Below are 19,913 nucleotides of genomic sequence, written 5' to 3' on the forward strand. Positions count from 1 at the left end.
CACAGGTCACAGCTGCCTTGAGGCAGCGTCTTTCCCAAGAGCCCAGCTGAGGGAGTGAGGGCAGCCAAGTCCAGCCCATGGCCCACTTGTCAGTTTGAGCATGGAGGCCACCTCCACCAGGAGGAAGGAAGGGGCCAAGCTGTGCGCCTTGCCCTGGGACAGCCTAGGGGGCACTCTTTTCTTTCCCCAGGGTACCACAAAGACATGCTGTGGTCCTGGGGTTAGGATCCCCTAAGGGCTGCTCTTAGAATGGCTCTCGGGGTGGCCAAGGAAGACTCCAGCTCAGCCCCCAGCTGAGAAGAGAGGAGGGGACTTGTTGACACGTGTATGTATCAACAGCCGTGGGTTAATTACGTGAGGCTTGGGGCCAAAGGTATGGAGAGAAAGATGGCATTTTGTAAAGGGGATGGGTTTTAGGTGCAGCCAGTCCCGTGGTCCTGCCCCATCCTCCCCTGGTACACAGGACGCCTACCACCGAAGGGTTGTACAGCTTGATCTGCCTCTCCACGGTGCAGCCCACGGAAACAGAGCCGAAGTGCAACACTTTCTGGGCACCTTCAGCATCCTGGTCCTCTGGTCGCTTCTGCTTTATGCTCACCAGCAGTTGGGCGCATTTGGCTGGGGCAGAGATAGAGGAGTCTTGGGAAGAAACCTGTGTTGCCCCAGCTGAACAGTCCCTTGAAGGAGGCAGATATCCCCAGGGAGACACTGGTCTGCCACAGGAAGGAAGGCAAAGAAAAAGCAAAACCTGCAAGGCTAGGGGAAGGGGGGAAGCTGCTGGAGGTCCTGTGGAGGAGAGGCCAGTGGGGGAGGTTTCAGGGGGAGCTGCTGAGGCTTTGAGACCCAGGGTGAGGCAGTAGATGGGTTCTGGGGACAGGTGAGGGGTTGGGCCTCACCCACAGCCCGCAACTGGATGCTCCTCTTCTGCTTGCTGCCCTTTCCGTACCAGCACGTGGCCTGTACTTCATAGATGATAGCCACAAGGGGATGGAAGGTCACCTTGGTGCAGGAAGCCTGGCCCGGCTCCAGCAGCCCCGTGGTGGGCAGTATATGGAATGGGCTGGGGAACTCCCAGGTGAAGAAAGTGGGCAGGTCCCTGGAGGGGAGTGTAGATCAGAGCCACCGGGCTCATTCTGACCACTGCCCCTACTTCAGAAAGGCAGAGATGCTGGGCCCCTTTCTCCCTGCCTTCCCCCACCAGCACCTTGGGACCCTCCTCACCGAACTCACTCTCCCCACCTTGAGCCTCAGCCGCTCCCCTCACCCCACATTTTCCAGGCAGAACCAGGCCTCAGCCACGTCCCCCACAGCACACATGGGCAACTCTAGGAATGACGGGCAGGTCAGGTTGTGGCAAGGTAGGGTGGCCCTCAGGTCCACATGGAACATTCCCTCTTCTTTCTCAAACCAGAGCTGGTCCGCGTACTCCTTCTGCAATGTGGGAGGTGGGAGGCAGTGGCTGCTCAGTGATCTCTGCATTGTAGTTGGGGAGCACACATCCCACCCAGGCTCTTGGCCGGGCCCCCAACACAGTCACTGAGGGGTGAGCTGGGCCAAAACCCTCCCTCCTCAGTCTCCGCGAAGAGATAGTTACCTATTCTCTAACACTGTCTCGGTCTCAGAGATAGGAGGCCTGTTTAGTGAGGAACAAAGCACTTGGGGGAATGTTTTGAGGAGTAGAAAGAGGCTAAGGAACCTAGGGCTTCCTGGCAGCTGATACAGTAGCACAGATTTTAGCCCCCAACACCCAACAGGGAATTCCCCCTCAGTTTAATGAGTTTAGAGTTGGAGCCTCTCCCGGGCTTGCAAGCTAGAGTTTTTGCTGCAGCCGGTAGGATGTATAAGTGTATGTCTTGGTTGGGGTGGAGTGTAGGGGAGAGTGGGGACGGGGTGGGGGGCAGTGCTTCCTGTTGCTCTCCTCTGCTTCCTATTCCAAGGTCATGGTGCCTGTGCCCCTCCCTGCCTGCCCCCTCGCAATGGCAGACCTTACCTCCTCCAGAGGCCTGAAGATAATGGGGAGTGTGAAGGTTATGCCCGGGCTCAGGAAGATGGGCTGAGGGATGACTGTGAAGAAGAACTTCGTCTTAGGGGGCCTGTAGGAGAGAGCCAGGGGCTTAAGCCCTTCAGGATCACAGCTCAGAAAACAAGAAGAATCCCTGAGTGCTGATCTGGGGGAAACCAAGCCTGAGAAGAGAGGGATCGGGATGCCTATCCAAGCAGAGACCTAGGCAGGGCTGTAGAGTTCCACATGGGTCAAAACCATAGATACTGCAGACTTCAGAAATATCCACAGGAAGATGATACTGCAAATAACTCTACACCAATAAGTGTTAGAGTTTAGATGAAATAAACTCATTTCTAGGAAAGTATAACTTGCCACAATGGACTCAAGAATTAGATAATAAATTTCATGGCCATCCTACCTAAGGTCATCAAAGCCATTGAATACGTAGTTAAAAATCTTCCTGCAGAGAAAACACTACACTGGATGGCTTCACAGAAAGTCCTGCCAAACATCTGATAAAAAATAACCCCAGCCTTACCTTCCCAGTAATATAAAATGAGGAAACATTCCATAACGTATTCTTTGAATCCATCACAAAGTTTTTACCAAAATCTGACAGAGGCGGAGGGAGATGGAAAATGATAGGCCTATCTCTCATAAGCAAAGCAAGAGAGCCAAAAGAATATAGCAACATAGAGAAAGAATACTGAATTCTGACAAAGTTGAGCTTACTCGAGGAATACCTGGTTGGTTTAGCAGAGAAAATCAATTAATGTAATCCACCAGGTTACCAAATTAAGACAGAAAAAAAAAAATCAAGTGATCATCTCCATAAGGAGAAATGTTAGATAACCTTCAATATGTTTATGAGAAAAACTCTTAGCAAACTAGCAATAGAAGGGAATCATCCTTAACCTGATAAAAAAACAAAACAAAACAAAAAAAACAAGCCGAAACAAAAAGCTATAGGAAACATCCAAACCAATGGTGATACATTTGAATTTTCCCAACTTTGAGATCACAAACAAGACAAGCATAAGCATCAGTGGTGAAGGAGATCATCGGGGAAAGTATAAACTTTTCAATAAATGGCTTGGGGACATTTGGACATTTGTTTAAGGAAAAGTGTCATCACATCCCTACTTAAAACCATTCACAAAAATCAATTCTGTATAGATAAAGGACAACCATGAAAGGCAAAACTACAGAGTCTTTAGAAGATACTATAGGAGACTGTCTTCATGACCTAGACATGGGCAGAGCTGGATTTCTTTTTATTTTTATTTTTATTTATTTATGATAGTCACAGAGAGAGAGAGAGAGAGAGAGAGAGGCAGAGACATAGGCAGAGGGAGAAGCAGGCTCCATGCACCGGGAGCCCAATGTGGGATTCGATCCTGGGTCTCCAGGATCGCGCCCTGGGCCAAAGGCAGGCGCCAAACCACTGCGCCACCCAGGGATCCCTTTTTTTTTTTTTTTTTAACTTTCTCTTTTTATTTTATTTTATTTTTTTATTTATGATAGTCACACAGACAGAGAGAGAGAGAGAGGCAGAGACACAGGCAGAGGGAGAAGCAGGCTCCATGCACCGGGAGCCTGACGTGGGATTCGATCCCGGGTCTCCAGGATCGTGCCCTGGGCCAAAGGCAGGCGCCAAACCGCTGCGCCACCCAGGGATCCCCAGAGCTGGATTTCTTAAGCACGATCCAAAATGGCACCAACCAGAACATAAAAAGATTGATACATTTGATTCCTTTGAAATGAAGAACTTCAATTCTTCAAAAGACATGATGAAGAGAGGAAAGGACAAGTCACCGGTGGGAGAAGATATTTATAATACACAACCAATAAAGGATTAGTAGCGATAAAAACTGCTATTTTTTTAAAAAAAGACAGGGGTGCCTGGCTGGCTCAGTTGGTAAAGCGTGGGACTCTTGATCTCGGGGTCATGAGTTCAAGCCCTCCGTGAGGGTGGAGGTCACTTAAAAAAAAAAAAAAGGCAATCTAATAGAAAAAAATGAGTAGAGACTTGAACAGGAATTCCACAGATGAAATGGTCAATAGCAACATGAAAGGCAGTCAGCTGTCTCAGTAAGCTGGGAAATGAAAATTAGAACCAGGAAAAATTATCATTGTTGGCAAAAACTTTAAATGCTGACAATAGCGATGGCTGGTAAAAATGCGAAGGTGTACGAATTCATGCATGGCTGGTGGGAATATAAATAGAAATGAGTACTCAGGAGAAGAGGTCAGCTTTATCTATAAAAGGCAAACATGTACATGTTCTAGGTCACAGCGATTCTATTCCTATGTATCTCCCCTGGGAAGAACCCCTGCAAGTGAAGACCTACACGTGAATGTTGATAACAGTCCCAAACCACAATCAACCCAAACATCCCTCAGCAGAAGAATGGATGAATATATTACAATATAATCATTTGTTGGAATATTATACTGTGATGAAAAAGAATGAACTAGGGACGCCCGGGTGGCTCAGTGGTTGAGCATCTGCCTTCGGCTCAGGGCGTGATCCCGGGGTCCTGGGATCGAGTCCCACATTGGGCTCCTTGCATGGAGCCTGCTTCTCCCTCCGCCTGTTGTCTCTGCCTCTCTCTGTGTGTCTCTCATGAATAAATGAATAAAATCTTTAAAAGAAAAAAAGAAAAAAAAATAAAAAGAAAAAAAATAAAAGAAAAAAAGAATGAATTATAGTTGCATGCAGATTAGTCTTACAAACGTAACAAAAACAAAGGAGTCACAAAAATATACCATCCTATTCCACTTAACATCAAGTTCATAAGACGGTAAAATTAAACTACTTCATTTAGGGATGCAAACATAGATGGTAAATCCATTGGAGAAAAGCAAGGGAATCATTATCATGAAGTCAGGAGAGTGGTTACCTTTATGTGCAGGGAAGGTGTTCCAACAGGACAGTGACACATCCATTATTCAATAAATGGCTTGGGGACATTTGGACATTTGTTTAAGGAAAAGTGTAATCACATCCCTATTTAAAACCATTCACAAAAATCAATTCTGTATAAATAAAAGACAACCATGAAAGGCAAAACTAGAGTCTTTAGAAGATACTATAGGAGAATTAATATATTCCATTATTAATCTGGTCACATGGGTTCTACTTTCAATAATTATTCAAACTGTGCATGTTTTATATACTCTTCTAATTTTATAGGATAACTTTATTTTTTTAAGATTTATTTCAAATATTTCAAATAGAAAGAGAGTGTGTGTCTGTGTGTGGTTGGGGGGGTGTAGAGAGAGGGGGAGAGAGAGAATCTCAAGCAGACTCTCCACTGAGCAAGGAGCCGGAAGCAAGGCTGATCTCAAAACCCTGAAATCATGACCTGAGCCAAAACCAAGAGTCAACACTTAGCTGTCTGAGCCACCCAGGTGCCTCTAATTTTGTGATAATTTTAAACTTTTTTTTTCTAAAAAGTGACTGCTTGGGGGTGGGGGCTTGAGGGCTTAGGGGCTGGGTCTCTGATCCCTCATACTGGTACCTGTACTTTATCTTCTGAATTTTCAAGGTTAGATTTTTCAGTGCCAGGTTCTTGGTGATCTCTTTCCCTAGCCTCCAGCCTTTCCACTGCAGCTCCTCGGCCACCTCGATGCCCCAGATGACCCTCTTCTTTGTTTTGCTTTGTTTCTTTGGAAAGCACACGCAAGTATCCATTAGGCTGGTAGGCTGTTCAGTTGGTAGGGGTCGGGGGGAGAAAAAAGGACACAGAAGCAGGGTAAGATTCAAATACACAGAGAACAGGCTAAGATCTCCCATCTCCAGAAAGTAAGGAATTACCCTTGGCTCCTGGGGGCGTGGTCTGGAGAGAGAAGGTGGGGGGCAGGCAGGCCCTGGAGTCAGATATTACCATCTCTGTGGTCGCTGAATCTCCAACTAGATTCTCTGTGACTCTGCCCTGGCAGCCTTCCCGGGGCCACTCCATCTGGCACTGATCAGTCTTAGCTGGTCTGCTCTGTTCCTCAGATACCAGTCCCCTCAGGTGCTGACTTTTCCTTTCCTTCCTTTCCATCCTACCCTTTTGCTGCAGAAGCTTCTCCTAGCTGGTGTGGCCTCACCTGGACACTTGTGGAGGCCACAGGGATACTCTACAGTTCCTTCTCCCGTCCCTCAACTGGCTGTGGGAGCAGAGGAAGGAGTCAATTTGCCTGCAACAAACCCCCCACCCCCTGCCTTGAGGTGGGGGCCGCTCCAACCACTGTTCCTGATGATGCTAGAGGGGCAGTGTGCCAATGCTTCCCATCTGTAATGGAAAATCCTTCCTGAGTTGATCCGTAGCCCCCCATCTAACGGAGGAGGGAGGGGGATGGAGGGGGGAAAACCATGCTGAAGGGAAGATGAACAAAGCATCCCTTCCTACCACAGTCATTTTGACGAACACTACACTCATCACCATGTTATTTTATCCTTGGCCAAGTATTGCTTCTATATTGTCACTTAACATAAAGATACATTCATCCGTGTGACAAATGTTTGTTGAGTACATATCATGAGCCAGACACTGTGCTAGGTGCCAGGATTACAATAGAGAACAAGACAGATGCATCTCTTCTCTCTTGGAGCTTACACTCTCAGTTTAAATATTTACAGAGAGTGTCAGATGGCCAATATAGTTATTTTCCTTCCTGGTTTGCTCATGGAGGAAAGGTGACATGGGTGAGCAAAGGTAATTTATCATAAATATCAGTTGGTACATCAGTCAGGGTCCAATCAGGAAAACAGAAGCCACTGCAGGTGTTTAGAACAAGGTATTTAAAGCACAACCAAGGCATAGTGAAGTAACCCAGAAGCCAGCAACATTGCACTAGGTTAGGGGAGGTGCTGGGGTTCCCAGAACCCCAAGGCCTGTCTGGTGGGGTTTGGAGTCATGGGGAGATGCAGCTGCTGCTGGGAATACTGTCACAAAAGTGGAGGGGGCAGGGAGAGAAATACCCTGGTCCTCCCTTCCTCCCCACTTCCAACCTCCTGCACAGAGCACACGGCAGGGAAGGGTAGTACGTGAACATGGGGCAAAGAGGCACAGAGCAGGGAAGGGTAGTATGTGAACATGGGGCAAAGAAGCCCAGAATGGCAGAGACAGAGGGGTGAGGTGACCCCCAGTCCTCAGGGAGGCGAAGGCAAGCACCATCACCTCTAAGGAGACACAAGAATCCATACACACAACAAAGACACACTCTGCACTACACACAGTGAAACCTCACAGTCACGCTCCTAGACAACCACCACCTGCCCCTGTGATGTCACACACAGACAACCCTGAGGGCTGCAAAAAAGTCAGCAACATTTACATATTGGTCAAAGACAAAGTCCTAGGGGTCAAGACCAGAAGAACCTTCTGAGAGAAGAGAGAACCATTGACTACTCTCTCAGCTCCGACTGGCACCTCACGAGAGTTCTTCACATGCACCCGCATCCCCCACGGTCACTCTTGCTACTGCCACCACTCCAGGTAGCTTGGCGCTCAATGTGTGCAGGGTCTAGGGTTGGGGTTTTGACAGGGGGAGTCAGGTCCTTCCAGATTCCTACCCGCCCGGCCCTGCCACCTCTTGCCCGGCCCTCCTGCCCACTGCCCCGCCCGCCCTGGCCATGTCCTCACTCGGGCACTGGTGTTGCTGCTGCTGCAGGCACTCAGTGCCACACTGCTGCCAGTGATAGTGGGGATGGCCATTGTACTGGCACTCAGGTAGGACCCAGAGTTCATGGTGTAGTCCTGCTGTCCCTAGTCTTCATCGGGGGGCTTGGGGCTGCCCGGATGAGCATCAGTCACCTGGAACACAAGTCCAAGGGGAGAACTCTGGCTAAGCCAGAAGTTCCTGCCAATTCAGAGGTAGGGAGAGACCAGAGGGGAGACAGGAGGGACATCAGAGAGAGGCTCATGGAGTAGACCTGCTATGGCCATCATTATCATGAAGGAGGGCCTGCTTGCCAGCCGTGGCAACAAGGTATGAGGGATTAGCCATGGACCTGAATACAAAATCCAGAACTTTGCCCAGGAGCCTAGAAACTCACCATTCAGGACAGGGACTCTGGGATGGGGCCCATGCAGCCCTGCCTGCCACGGCCACACTTGGCATTCTCAGTAAGCCCCCAGTGAGTGTCACTGAAGCATACGCATTACCTTTATCTAGCTTTGCCCTCTACCTGTTTCTTCTGAATGTGTCTTGCTTCCTGTGAGAAGGAGGAGAGGGGCAAAGAAGAGGTTAAGTGAGACTGGATGGTTCTCAGTCTCTTGGGTTTCCTCTATCAATAGGCAACCTGTGGCCCAGGTGTAAAGTAAGCATTCACCAAAATAATCACTCAATCCAAAGATAAGTGAATCAACTTCTAGAGCAGAGGATCCACAAAGAGACTGCAGCTGGAAAGTGTATGCAAATATATGCAAGTGTTAAATGCAAACCATATGCAAAATATCATATATATGGAGAAGTGCTTTTTCCCAGGGAAAGTGTCCACAGGTTTTCACCAAATACTCAAAAGGCTGTTTGATCCTGCTCTAGGGGACACACATGGGGCCTAGACTCCAAATCCCCTCCTCCTTTAGGAGACCTCCTTCAGCACACACACATCCAGATGTGACTACCACACTGGACAGTGTCAATCTAATACCTTTTTGAACATGTATATTTTTCAGACTATTCGATATCCTTCCCCACGTCTTTGAATAACAATCTCAAAAATAGTAACAATTTCTACATGACATTTACTGAGAATTTATGTGCCAAGCAGTGTTGTAAGGCCTTCTCACATATTTTAATTTTTTTAAGATCTTATTTTTAAGTAATTTCTATACCTAATGTGGGGCTCCAACGCCTGGGATCAATAGTCACATGTTCCACCAAGTGAGCCAGCCAGGTGCCCCTTATGTATTTTAATCTCTACAACAATTTATGATGAGATGTAAGCTGTCTTATTTGGCCCAAAATCCCTTTTCAAGGCACCTGGGTGGCTCAGTTGGTTAAGTGTCTGACTGTTGATCTCAGCTCAGGTCTTGATCTCAAGGATGTGAGTTCAAGCCCTATGCTGGGCTCTACGCCGGGCAGGAAGGCTATTTAAAAATAAATTATCCCTTTCAAGTTTGGGGTTCAACTCCTTATTATAACATATTACACTTTAGTTAACAATTTTATGGTCATCCTTTAGAAGTTACACAATTTCATCAGACACTCTCCCATTCAATCCCCACCACCATCCAAATCAAAAGATTTTGATGATTTAGTTTTTCCTAATTGGCAATACCACCCAACCTTCTAAAGGAATATCTTAGATCCATTCACTCATTCAGTCACAAAGCATTTGCTGAATGCCTGTTATGTACAGTGCTAGGCAATGGACAAGACGGGCAAGGCCCCTGCCGTCCACTGTAAAGAGGACGTTCAAAAGGAATCAAAGAAACGCAAGCTGGGGAGGCAGGGAGGAGAGTCCCATTACTTTTCTGCTATTGGATAGCTTTGTGGTCCTGCCTGAGTGAAGTCTGTGACCTCGGGGGATTCTGGATAGCTATTGCCTCACAGCTCTGAAAATGTCTCCAGTCAACACAGGTAGAAGAAATTAGAGACAATGGGGTAGAAATCTGGTCCAGATCAGGTCTTAGGGCTGAGGGAACAGAGCACTGGTCCTGGAACCAGGAGAGCTGGGTTCCAGCATCTGCTCAGCTTCATTGAGATGGGCAAATCTCTCCATCTCCTTGAGCCTCAGTCACCTCACCAAATGAGGGTTATCTTATTTCACAAAGTTTATGTGAAGCTGAAATGAAATGACAAACTAATGTTACTGTAATTAACAATCACAACTTCCATACCAGGCTGAGCTAGTCACTGTGACAACCATCTGCAATCACTGTGAAGACAATGGGCAGGGTAGTTGTTTTTAAATTCAATTTTCTAATCTTAAGGAATATATATATAATATATATAATATTATATATTTATATATATTGTATTAAGGATATATATTATATATATTATATTAAGGATATTAAGGATATATTATAATATATATTATATTATAAGGAATTCCTTAATATATTATATATAATATATCCTTAATATAATATATAATATATAATTATTATATATGTAATATATATATAATCAGCTTCTTTTATTTGCCTCATCTCCAATCTAAACAGTCCTAAGATCACCAGTGGAAAAAGCGGCAGGTCGTCGCGTAGTGTGGAGTGGAAAAGAAATCGGTAAAATGAAGTGATAAAAATACTTAAGGTCGTTCCTCCCTTCTCTAGGAGATCCCCCAGGCTGATCTCGCCCCACTTTCAGCCCCACGGGGCTCTCTGAGGACCTGGAGGGGACCCCCGGCCCCAACATCCCAGAGGAGGAGGTCTCCCGGGACAGATACCTTCCGCAGCCACTCGCGCCGTCCCGGACTCTCAGAACTCACTCTGCCGCCATGTTGTCGTCTCCATAGAGACAGGACGCTCAGGACGCGGCGTCTCCCGTATCCCAGGACAACGACGGCATCCGGGAGGAGTCATGGCTCAGAGAAGGCGAAAGCGCCGCCCAACCTAGAGTGCTTACCCTTTTGTGTTCTCTGACTTTCCCTGCTTGCCGCCCCTGAGCTTCTGCCCGTCGCAACCTGTCACGTATAGCGTCCTAGTGGTCGCGCCGCCCCGTCAATCCTTATTTTAGGAAGACGACCAAATTCATGGGAGCTGACTCCATGGGCTCCGTCACCGGAGTGGGAGCCGTTCCAGTTCTTTCCGGACGCGCGACCGTGACCTAGGGTGGGCATCTCCACCGGAACCTCAGTCTGTGGTTGCGATTGCTAAGTTAAAAGCACCTCGTTGTTATTTCTCATTTGCATGTTGCTTTACAACTGGAGTCCTCTTGCAGGTGGGAGAGAAAGTGTCCTATCCGTTTCCTGCCAGCATTTCCTCCTCCCTGGCACCAAGCTCTTTCCTAGGGATCTGGAGGTGAATGCATGAAGAAGGCGCTGGTATGCTAATATGGATTCTTGGAAGCCCACGTGTTGATTTGTACGCATTTGCTTTGGGGGAAAAGGTCTGCTAACAAAAATTCAAGGGAGTAATCTAATTAGCTTTTTAAATGGATTTATGAATTGGGCAGCGTCCCATCTACCAGGTAGAAGGGAGCTCTGGGGAGTTGTGCAAAATGGAAGGTTTTTATAGACTGGAGGGTGTGGAATAAGATGTTATTAGCAAAAGAAAAACAAAAAAGATTGTTTCAGGCCAGATAGCCTTCCTTTATAGGGAAAGTTATTGCAGATCACCTTTATCTTCCTTTGGGGGTTGGAGAGGGCACTTGTGACAGATAACTTCCTTGGTACTGACCAGAAAATTCCTGTCTGACCCGTTAAGACTACATTTCTGGAGGAGGTTGAAACTTGGCCCAAGTGACACCATTTTGAGCCTGTGGGGTTTTTTGTTTTGTTTGTTTTTAATAGCTCTAATTTGGTGAAGACTCCTTGGGTGGGTGAAGCCTCAAAGTTCATTCATGGGCAATTAAAGATGTTTCACTATCCAGGACAGTGATGGAGGGCGGTGTTACAGGGAGAGACCTTAGTGGGTCTAGGGATAAACCCAGAAAATAAACTCTCCTTTTGGGAAGGTTGACATTTACTGTGAAAGTAAACAATGGATGGACTAAGAGTACCCGGAGTTGGCCTGGGAAATCACATAGCCAGAGTCTGGCTCAACTGAGGAGAAGGGGCAGGCCAGGGGGCCCATGAAGTTATGCCAGCACCATTAGGTCTGGAATTTTCTTGGGATCAAGGAATGTGGAACTCAATGAGCTTTACACCGGTTTTAATGTTATTATCAGAATCTGAAACCTGCACTTTGGACATGACAACTTCTGTGTAGTTTCTATAATGATTTCCTTTTTGTTTTCCTCTATGTTCTTTTTGAAATGGTCAGCCTGACTCAGCTGGATCTTAAGCACAGGGAAAGGGACCTGTTTTTCCACTCTTAGGCTGAAAAGAAATGGGAGCATTGACTCTGCAAACAGGACTTGGTGGTAGCCTCAGGAATCCCAGCAAGAAAACCCCAAGAAGGTGAGAGAGCTCATGCTGGCGGCCATGTGTGCTTGTGCCTCTTCAATGAAAGAGTGTCCCTCCACAGCTCTGGTGTGCCCAAACCTTGCTGGATTCTGGGCTTGGAACAATGGAAAGATATTCTTAGTAGGGCCCCTGGGGGCTCTACTTTTATGGGGCTCTGTCTGCCTTCTGAGAATTCTGCTGGAGAGGTCTGACCTTGATGTGGTGGACTCCTAGGGAGAGGTCCAAGCCGGACTTTGCTACAAGAGGCAAACAACACAGAAAGGGGTGTGGCAAAGGGTTGAGTCTCAGGAGGAGAGAAAAGGCTGAGTTTCCTTTGGAAGTCCCCCTTTCCAGGAGCCCAGAACCCATGGGGGAAAAAATGGGTGGTAGGTCCTGGTGACTGTGTCTTCCATGGACCCAAGAGGACAACAAAGTGAGTACTATTTGGTTCAAGGCTTGAACAAGGGTGGGTGATGATTCAGGAAATTGATGAGGACCAGGTTGTGGGAGAAAAGGAGGAAGGAGGATGGGTAGTAGACAGACTAGAATCCTTTTGTCTGGAAACCATTGCTGGGGTAATAAAGATAAAGCACACACTCAGTAATTTGGGCTTCAGCACACTCAAAAATATCTTTCCTAAGTCCCACCTCCCTTCCACCACCAAACGGACTAGAGGAGATCCTGGGCTGGGAAATCAAGCAGACCTGAAATTAATCCTGACTGTCACTTACCAACTGACTGTGTGACCTTGAACAAGTCACATGACCCCTCTGAACCTCCATTTCCTCAACTGTTACCTGGGGATAATTTAAAAAGCTGGTGTAGTGGGGCACCTGGGTGGCTCATTCAGTTAAGCCTCTGCCTTCAGTTCAGGTCATGATCTCGGGGTCCCGGGATTGGATTGAGCCCTGCTTTGGACTCCCTGCTCAAGGAGGAGTCGGATTCTCCCTCTCCCTGTCCCTCCCCCTGCTAGTGGGCGCTCTCTCTCTTGCTCACTCTCACTCTCTAACAAGCAATAAAACCTTTTTTAAAAATTAAAGAAAAAAGGGCTGGTGTAGTGAGTGATTGAGTGATCAGGCATGTGAAAAGTGTTTGACATATGGTAGACAATAAAGTTAGACGCACATGCAGGCACAAAGGATGTTCACTCACTAAGTGGGACGTCCCTAAAACTAAGCCACTCAGTTTACTGTGCGCCCTCCTCTCCCACCACCTCCCAGCCTCTCTGCTCCACACTGGAGAACCAGGAAGTTTTTCTCCTCTCCACATCTCCTTCTTTTGTTTCTACAAGATGGAGCCTCCCTTGGTGCTCTGGGTTGGAGAAAGACAAAAGGAGGTGCCAGGGTGCCTTCCTGTCCAGTTACCAGGTCAACCCAATTCCAGCACTTGCAAAGTCCCCTCCCTCTTCCTTCCCTGTAGCTCTGACTCCATTTCCAGTGTTGGCTCTGAAATCAGGTCTGCATCCAAAATGTACTTAACTTAGGAGAGGGAGATGAAGAGGTGAATCCTCTCACAGAAACTTCTGACTTCTGAAATTAGTGAGGTAAGTCTTCCAAGCCCAGCCTGAAGGGTGAAGAGTAAGAGAAAGCTGCAGCTAAGAGAAACCACCACCTGGGTGGCTTGGGGGCTGGATCTAAGAGCAGGTATGGAACACTCTGCATTAGAATGCCATGGTCCTCTGAAACTGCTGGGGTTGGGGACGTGTGTCATGACCTCCAGTCTGAAAGGGCTGCCGAGGCACAAAACTTGGCAGGAGCTAGAGGGAAGACTGTCATATCACAAGAGAATTCAAATGAAAGAGTTCCATTCTTCCACCCCCCACCCCTGCATAGGGTTTTCTACCCTTTTGTGCCAGCCCAAACCCCCTAGAGAACTTGCTCCCTCCATCCACTGTTACCACCAAAGGGCAGCTAAACATGCAAGCCAACGTTAGGGGGATGAAGGGGAAAGGACATGAGGCTTAATCCCAGGAGACTTGAGTTCAAGTTCAGGTTCTACCTTCTGAGAGCTGGGTGATTTCAGACAAATTGTTAAACATTCCAGAGGCTTAACTTTCCTCATCTGTAAAATGGAGACAAACAAGGATAGTACTCAAAATTCTTAACAATTGGTAAAGTATGGCTACCAATCTATAAGAATGGGTACCAGCTGGCCTTAGAGGCAACGCGGGGTCCTGATTGCTCTCACATTGTGTCAGGCTTTAACACTTTGTTGTTGGAGCAGCAGTGGAGGACTCAGCTAGTGACTTTCCCAACTGGTACCAAAGTATTGCCAGATTTTAATAACCAGTATAGCTATAGTGGATAGTATTAGTTCCAAGTGGAAACCTAAGGGAAAATCCTACCTCGCTGGCTACTCTATACACAGTTATTTATTTCAAGCCCAAACTTGAAGTGGCTGCTCCTTGGATTCCTCCTTACTGGTGAAGAATCACCAGTCACCAGTCACCAGTCAGTCACCACGTCTAACTGTTCTTCCTTTCTAGGCTGAGCAGTGCTCCTCTGTGTTACCTTTCCCAGCTGTCTTCCCTAGACCATCTCCTGCTCTTTCCAGCTACATGCCTTTCTGGCCAGCACCATGGACAGCTCTGGCTGACCAGGCCGTCCCCTTCCTCTTCCCTTCTGTTCCCACCTCTCTGACCCACTCCAGTGTGGAACACCCCTGAAGTATGAACTGAATGAGGGTCATACTTGAGAAGACAGTACAGTGGAGTGATTAAGAACCAGCTCTGGAGTAAAAAGTTTGAATTTGAATCCCAACCCCATCAACTCTCAGCCGTATGATCTTGTTCTTTTGCCTCTCTATAAGACCCAGTCCGCTCATCTGTAAACAGGGAAAACTAACACCTAACTCAAAGATTGAAGTTTAAGTGTGATAAAAGATTTAAAGAACTTAGCACCGTGCCAGCCTTATCATATGTTCTAAATAAAGGAAGAACACCATTATTCTGCTAATTGCCATCCTATTTAATTCCTCAAACCCTTTTCCTATCCATTTCTGACCAGAGATCTCTCTCAAGTAAGAGTATCATAACATGATGACTGGCTCAGTGCAGCTGGCCTCCTTTGGGTGTGGAAGTTGGCTTGGACTTGAAGGATGATGCGGGAGGGGGGGGGCACCTTTGACTGGTCCATGAGGTTCTGATTTAGTAGAATTCTTTTTTTTTTTTTTTGCATTTAAAAATTTTTGAGTTAATTTTGGATGTATGGAAACATCACAGAAATAGCACAGAGATTTCTCATAAACCCTTCACACAGACTTCCCTTAGGTTAACATATTACACATGATTATAGAACACTTATCAAAACTAAGAAATTAATCTTGGTACAATACACACTATCAATGGAAGCAGAGAATTTATTTAGATTTCACAAGTTTGTCCACTAACATCCTTTTACTATTTCAGTATCCAATTCCAGATCTTACCTGGGGCATTTCCTGAGTCTTGCCCTTGTCTTTTATGACCTTGACTCTCTTAGCCCACTGTCAATTATTTTGTAGAATTTTCCTCAATCTTGGGTTTACTACATGTGATTAGAGTAAGCTATGTATTATTGGGCAGCATGATACAGAGGTGCTATGCCCTTCTCAGTGCATCATATCAGAGGGTACATGATGGCACTATGCATTGCTGGTGATGTTAACTTTGTTATTTGGTAAAAGTAGTGTCAGGATTGTCCACTGTCAGCTTGCTACTTTTCTCTCCTTATTGGATTTTGATTCTGTCCATCTTTTGCTTCTCTAGGATTAAGAGTTCAAAAATCAAGAAATCTGTCCTCGAAGTAACCTTTCTACCCCTACACTCCCAACCACTCCTCTGAGACACACCCATTCCCTAGTACCAGCCTGGTCACTTTCTTCTGAGTCTTCTTAAGTCTGGCATTTGGAAGCATGTGCAGAAGCCAAATGCAAACACACCTGGAATTTATAAGGGCAATACGGTGCTTCTAATCTGGTTTCGGGGACCTTCTTGTTGGGTCCCTGCAAGTTTCGGTGTGCAGGGGCACTCTAAGAAAGTGTGGTCAGCAACTGTCCACAGAAATGTCCAGCCTATCTCTCAGGTCTGGCCTCACCCCTTGAGCACTTTTTCAACATGTAACATTCTGGGTTTTTAAAAATCTGTAAGAGCATTCCTTTCATTTGGCCATGGATGATTCCTTACTACCCACTAGCCCAGATCCATGAGCTTCTTTCCTTCCAGAAGGTTCTTCATTCCTCCATGAGTTTGCTATCATCAGAGATCCTGCTACTAAAGCAGATACATAACATACTTCTAATCAATTGAATGTGGAGAGATCTACTTACCCAACCCTCCCCCTTTGTCTTCATCTCTATTTGCTCCTAGGTTATTCCAAATCAGTCTGTCCTTCCATGCTTAGAAGATCAAGAGGTAGGGCACCTGGCTAGATCAGCTGGAAGAACATATAACTCTTGATCTCAGGGTTGTGAGTTCAAGCCCCATTTTGGGTGTAGAGATTACTTAAATAAATAAAAAATTTATTTTTTCTAAAGATTTCATTTATTGGGGCACCTGCATGGCTCAGTTGGCTGAGCATCTGCCTTGGGCTTGGGTCATGATCACAGCGTCCTGGGATTGAGCCCCACATCAGATTCTCTGCTCAGCAGGGAGCCTGCTTCTCCTCTCCCTCTGCTTGCTGCTCCCCCTCTCTGTCAAATAAATAAATAAAATCTTAATAAATATAAATATTTCATCTATTTATTAGAGAGAGAGAGAGGGAGGGAGAGAGAGAGAGAAAGAGATCATGACCTGAGCCGAAGGCAGACACTTAACCGACTGAACCATGCAGGCTCCCCGAAATAAAAACTTAAAAAAAAAAAGATTAAGAGGCATCACACCTCCTCCACCCAATAGTGACTCTATTAAAAAAAAAAAAGATTATTTATTTTAGAGAGAGACAGAGAGGGAGGGGCAGAGGGAGAGAGAATCTCAAACAGTCTCCTCACTGAGCCCAGAGCCCAACATGGGGCTCGACCTAGGGACCCATGAGATCATGATCTAAGCCAAAACCAGAGTAAGATGTTTAACCAACTGAGCTACCCAAGGGTAGCCCATGATTCCATGATTAAAAGTGTTTGTGTAAAAGCATCAAAGGCCTTAGAAGATGCCTTCATCTGTTCCCATTCCCTCTTTGCCTTTTGTTCTGGTTACTACTGATGTGTACGAAATCACTCTAAAACTTCAAAGTTCCAAACACACATTTTATTTGCTTATGATTTTGTGGGCCAAGAATTCAAGAAGGGCTTGGCCAGCCAGTTCTTACTTAGAGTCTCTCATGTAGTTACATATAGATGTTGGCCAGGGCTGCCCTCTGAAGGTTCCACTGGACATCCAAGATGGCACACTCACACGACTGACAATTGATGCTGGTTGTGGCCTGGAAGCTCTGCGAGGCTATGCACAGGAACACCCACCTGTAGCCTCTCCAGTTCAGCAATCTCAGGGTAGAACCAGGCAGAAGCTATGTGGCCTTTTCCAAGGAGAGAAGAGTGTCAATTTGTGGGCATATTTTTAACCATTGCCACTCCTACAAGCACAGGATCCTCCTCTCACAGCTTCTAGAACATTATTCCCCCAGGACTACCTTTCCTGATGGGTCCTTGGCCACCCTGGCCCCCTCAGATCTTTTAGGTTGAAGTTAGAAATGCCTTCCTCCCATTCCTCTGGGATGGTGAGTCCCACCTCCTTCAGCTGCTGGACGGCACCTGGGTTCTGGTCTGGACTTTGCTATTGTGTGACCTTGGGCAGGTCACTTCACTTCTCTGGCCTCCATGTCTTCTCTGCAAAGTAGGAATTAGGCACAACCTCACTTTATAAGTTGTTAGGATTTTAAAAGATAATGTAAATAGCAGATTTAGCATAGCCAATGCTCCTGATTATGAAAGACATAACTGTGGGTAAGTCATTTCCCTCTTGGAGACTTGATTTCTGAAATGGAGATAATTCTCTTAATCCAATTCCCCCGTGTGGATGCGAGGGGGCTCTTAAATGGACTAGAGGGAGGGCCAGCCCGCCAGCTGAGGCTTACTGATCCTAATCTGGCCAGGAAGCCCCCTGCATCTATGCCCTTCTGGGGCCCCACGCCATGTGCGTGCGAGGTGGCCAGGGTGTGGCTTGGGGCGGTACAGCGCACAGGGCGGGCCACTATCTGCCCCGCCAGCCTTATCAGATCCGGGCTGGCCACAACTCAGCCCCATGGAACAAAGAGGCTTTGAGAACCAGGCTGGGGTGTGGGACGTGGGGCCGAGCCCCATCAGGCACATTCCACCCAGGGGGCAGAGGGCATGGGGTGGGGGAGATGCTGCGGCCAATCCCAACCAGAGAGGTTTCTCCAGGGTGGGGGCATCCTCTCAGGTGGGGAGCAGGGCCTGTGCCCTCCCCCAAGGGCCACCATTCTGGCTTGTTTGGGGGCATTTCCTGCTCCAGCCCTTCCTACCAGGCCCACAGCTCTGCCCCTTCCATGGGGCGCAGCATCCCCCAACCCCCAGCCCAGCTCCCGTTTCCTCTCCCTGTACCTTTAGCTCCAACGGCACCAGTCCCAGTTCCTGAGCATGCCCTGCATTCCTCTGCGCATCTGCTTCCAATAATGTGTCCACCTACCCTTGCCCCAGTCACTCAGCCTAGAAGGCAGCAGCCCAAAACCACTTGCAGGAAGTCCCCAGACATTGGGGTCATTGAGCTCATCCTGTCCCCGCCTCTGTCTAATCGCTCTGCGCTTCCTCCCATGTGACACTGTAGGGAATTTCTCTCCAAACTTTAATCACAAGCCTCGATCTGCTGAGCCTGGCAGAATCAGGGGCTAGAGTTAAGGCTGTGCAAGTTGTACATTACATACGGGCTCTAGGCTGGGCAGGTAAGCAGGCCTGCAATCCAGGTGTGCTGATACCCCAGTGTGCCTCCTGCGCTAGGCTGTCTCCTACACAGGCTTGCTGGCACCAGACCAGAAGAGTTGCCTTTTCTAGTTGGATCATTTTGCAGGGCAGGGAGGGAGGGCTTTGCTCAATTTTTTGGTGGAGGGGCTCCCACTTCCAGTTCCCACACTGGGGCTGCCAGTCCTAGCAGCAGGCCTGATTGCCTAAAGGATTGATTCATTCAGCTCGGCCATTCCCAGCACAGCAGACTGTCAGAAACCATCCCCAGGGCAGCATCTTCAGGTGAGTGCAGTCCTACAGCTTCGGAAGAGCCATCCCTAGGGGCACTGGGTCTTTCTAAACCAGAGAGGAGGCTGCAAGGACAGGGCGGGAATGGGTACCTGAAGGAGTGCCTCTGCATGGACAAGTAGGAGAGCCAGGGTTGAGGGGCAGTCCATCCAGGCAGCTCCATAGGCCTCCCAGCCAGATTCCCCACTTTGTCTCTGAAATGTTGCCCCACACTCCAGGTTTCCCTATCTCCAGTTCTCCTGGAGGACTTGTACACTAGGTACAAGTGTTGCATTTCACCTGGACTGGGCTGCAAGGGGCTACTCTGAATCTCCTCCCCATGTATTCTCAATGGTGCAGGCAGCAGGAGAAAGCAGGAGCCTATAGGGTGCCTCGAACCCAGGTAGACCAGCCTTGGGCAATGAGGAGAGAGGATATCTATATGGGAAAACGCTGGATGTCTCACCGACAGGTGCAGACTCTAAGGCTAGAAAAGAGCCATGGTCAAGGGCTCTGGGCATAGGGGAGCTAGGTCTCATGCTTAAACACCTGAATTGACTCAAACCCTTTCCTCAAGCTCACTACTCACCTAAACTGGCTTCAAGTCCTGGCCATTCTACTCCTAAACATCTACAGCCCATCGCCTTATTTCTGACCCCATGAATACCTCTTCAGTCCAGGCCACCAGCTTCTCTTTCC

General features: G+C 47.5%; 1 protein-coding gene and 1 long non-coding RNA gene across 2 annotated transcripts in view; both read right to left on the reverse strand.

Annotated features, from left to right (window-relative positions):
• The window catches only part of CFAP65 (cilia and flagella associated protein 65), a 34,009-nt gene extending 26,192 nt beyond the window's left edge, over positions 1-7,817 (reverse strand). The window contains 7 exon segments of the mRNA XM_041737501.1: positions 473-618; positions 897-1,096; positions 1,265-1,431; positions 1,991-2,093; positions 5,530-5,714; positions 7,642-7,754; positions 7,757-7,817. Of these exon segments, the coding sequence (XP_041593435.1) occupies positions 473-618; positions 897-1,096; positions 1,265-1,431; positions 1,991-2,093; positions 5,530-5,714; positions 7,642-7,754; positions 7,757-7,805 (963 nt within the window). The 5' untranslated portion in view covers positions 7,806-7,817.
• A 9,479-nt stretch (positions 7,818-17,296) lies between these two features.
• LOC121480486 lies at positions 17,297-18,681 on the reverse strand. Its single transcript, XR_005984989.1, has 3 exons — positions 18,591-18,681; positions 17,758-17,855; positions 17,297-17,545 (listed from the first exon to the last, which is right to left on the reverse strand). It is a non-coding gene; the product is annotated as an uncharacterized LOC121480486 (long non-coding RNA).
• Positions 18,682-19,913: the final 1,232 nt, after the last annotated feature.

This window comes from Vulpes lagopus, chromosome 22 (assembly GCF_018345385.1).
Source record: "Vulpes lagopus strain Blue_001 chromosome 22, ASM1834538v1, whole genome shotgun sequence".
In the NCBI taxonomy this organism is placed as follows: domain Eukaryota; kingdom Metazoa; phylum Chordata; class Mammalia; order Carnivora; family Canidae; genus Vulpes; species Vulpes lagopus.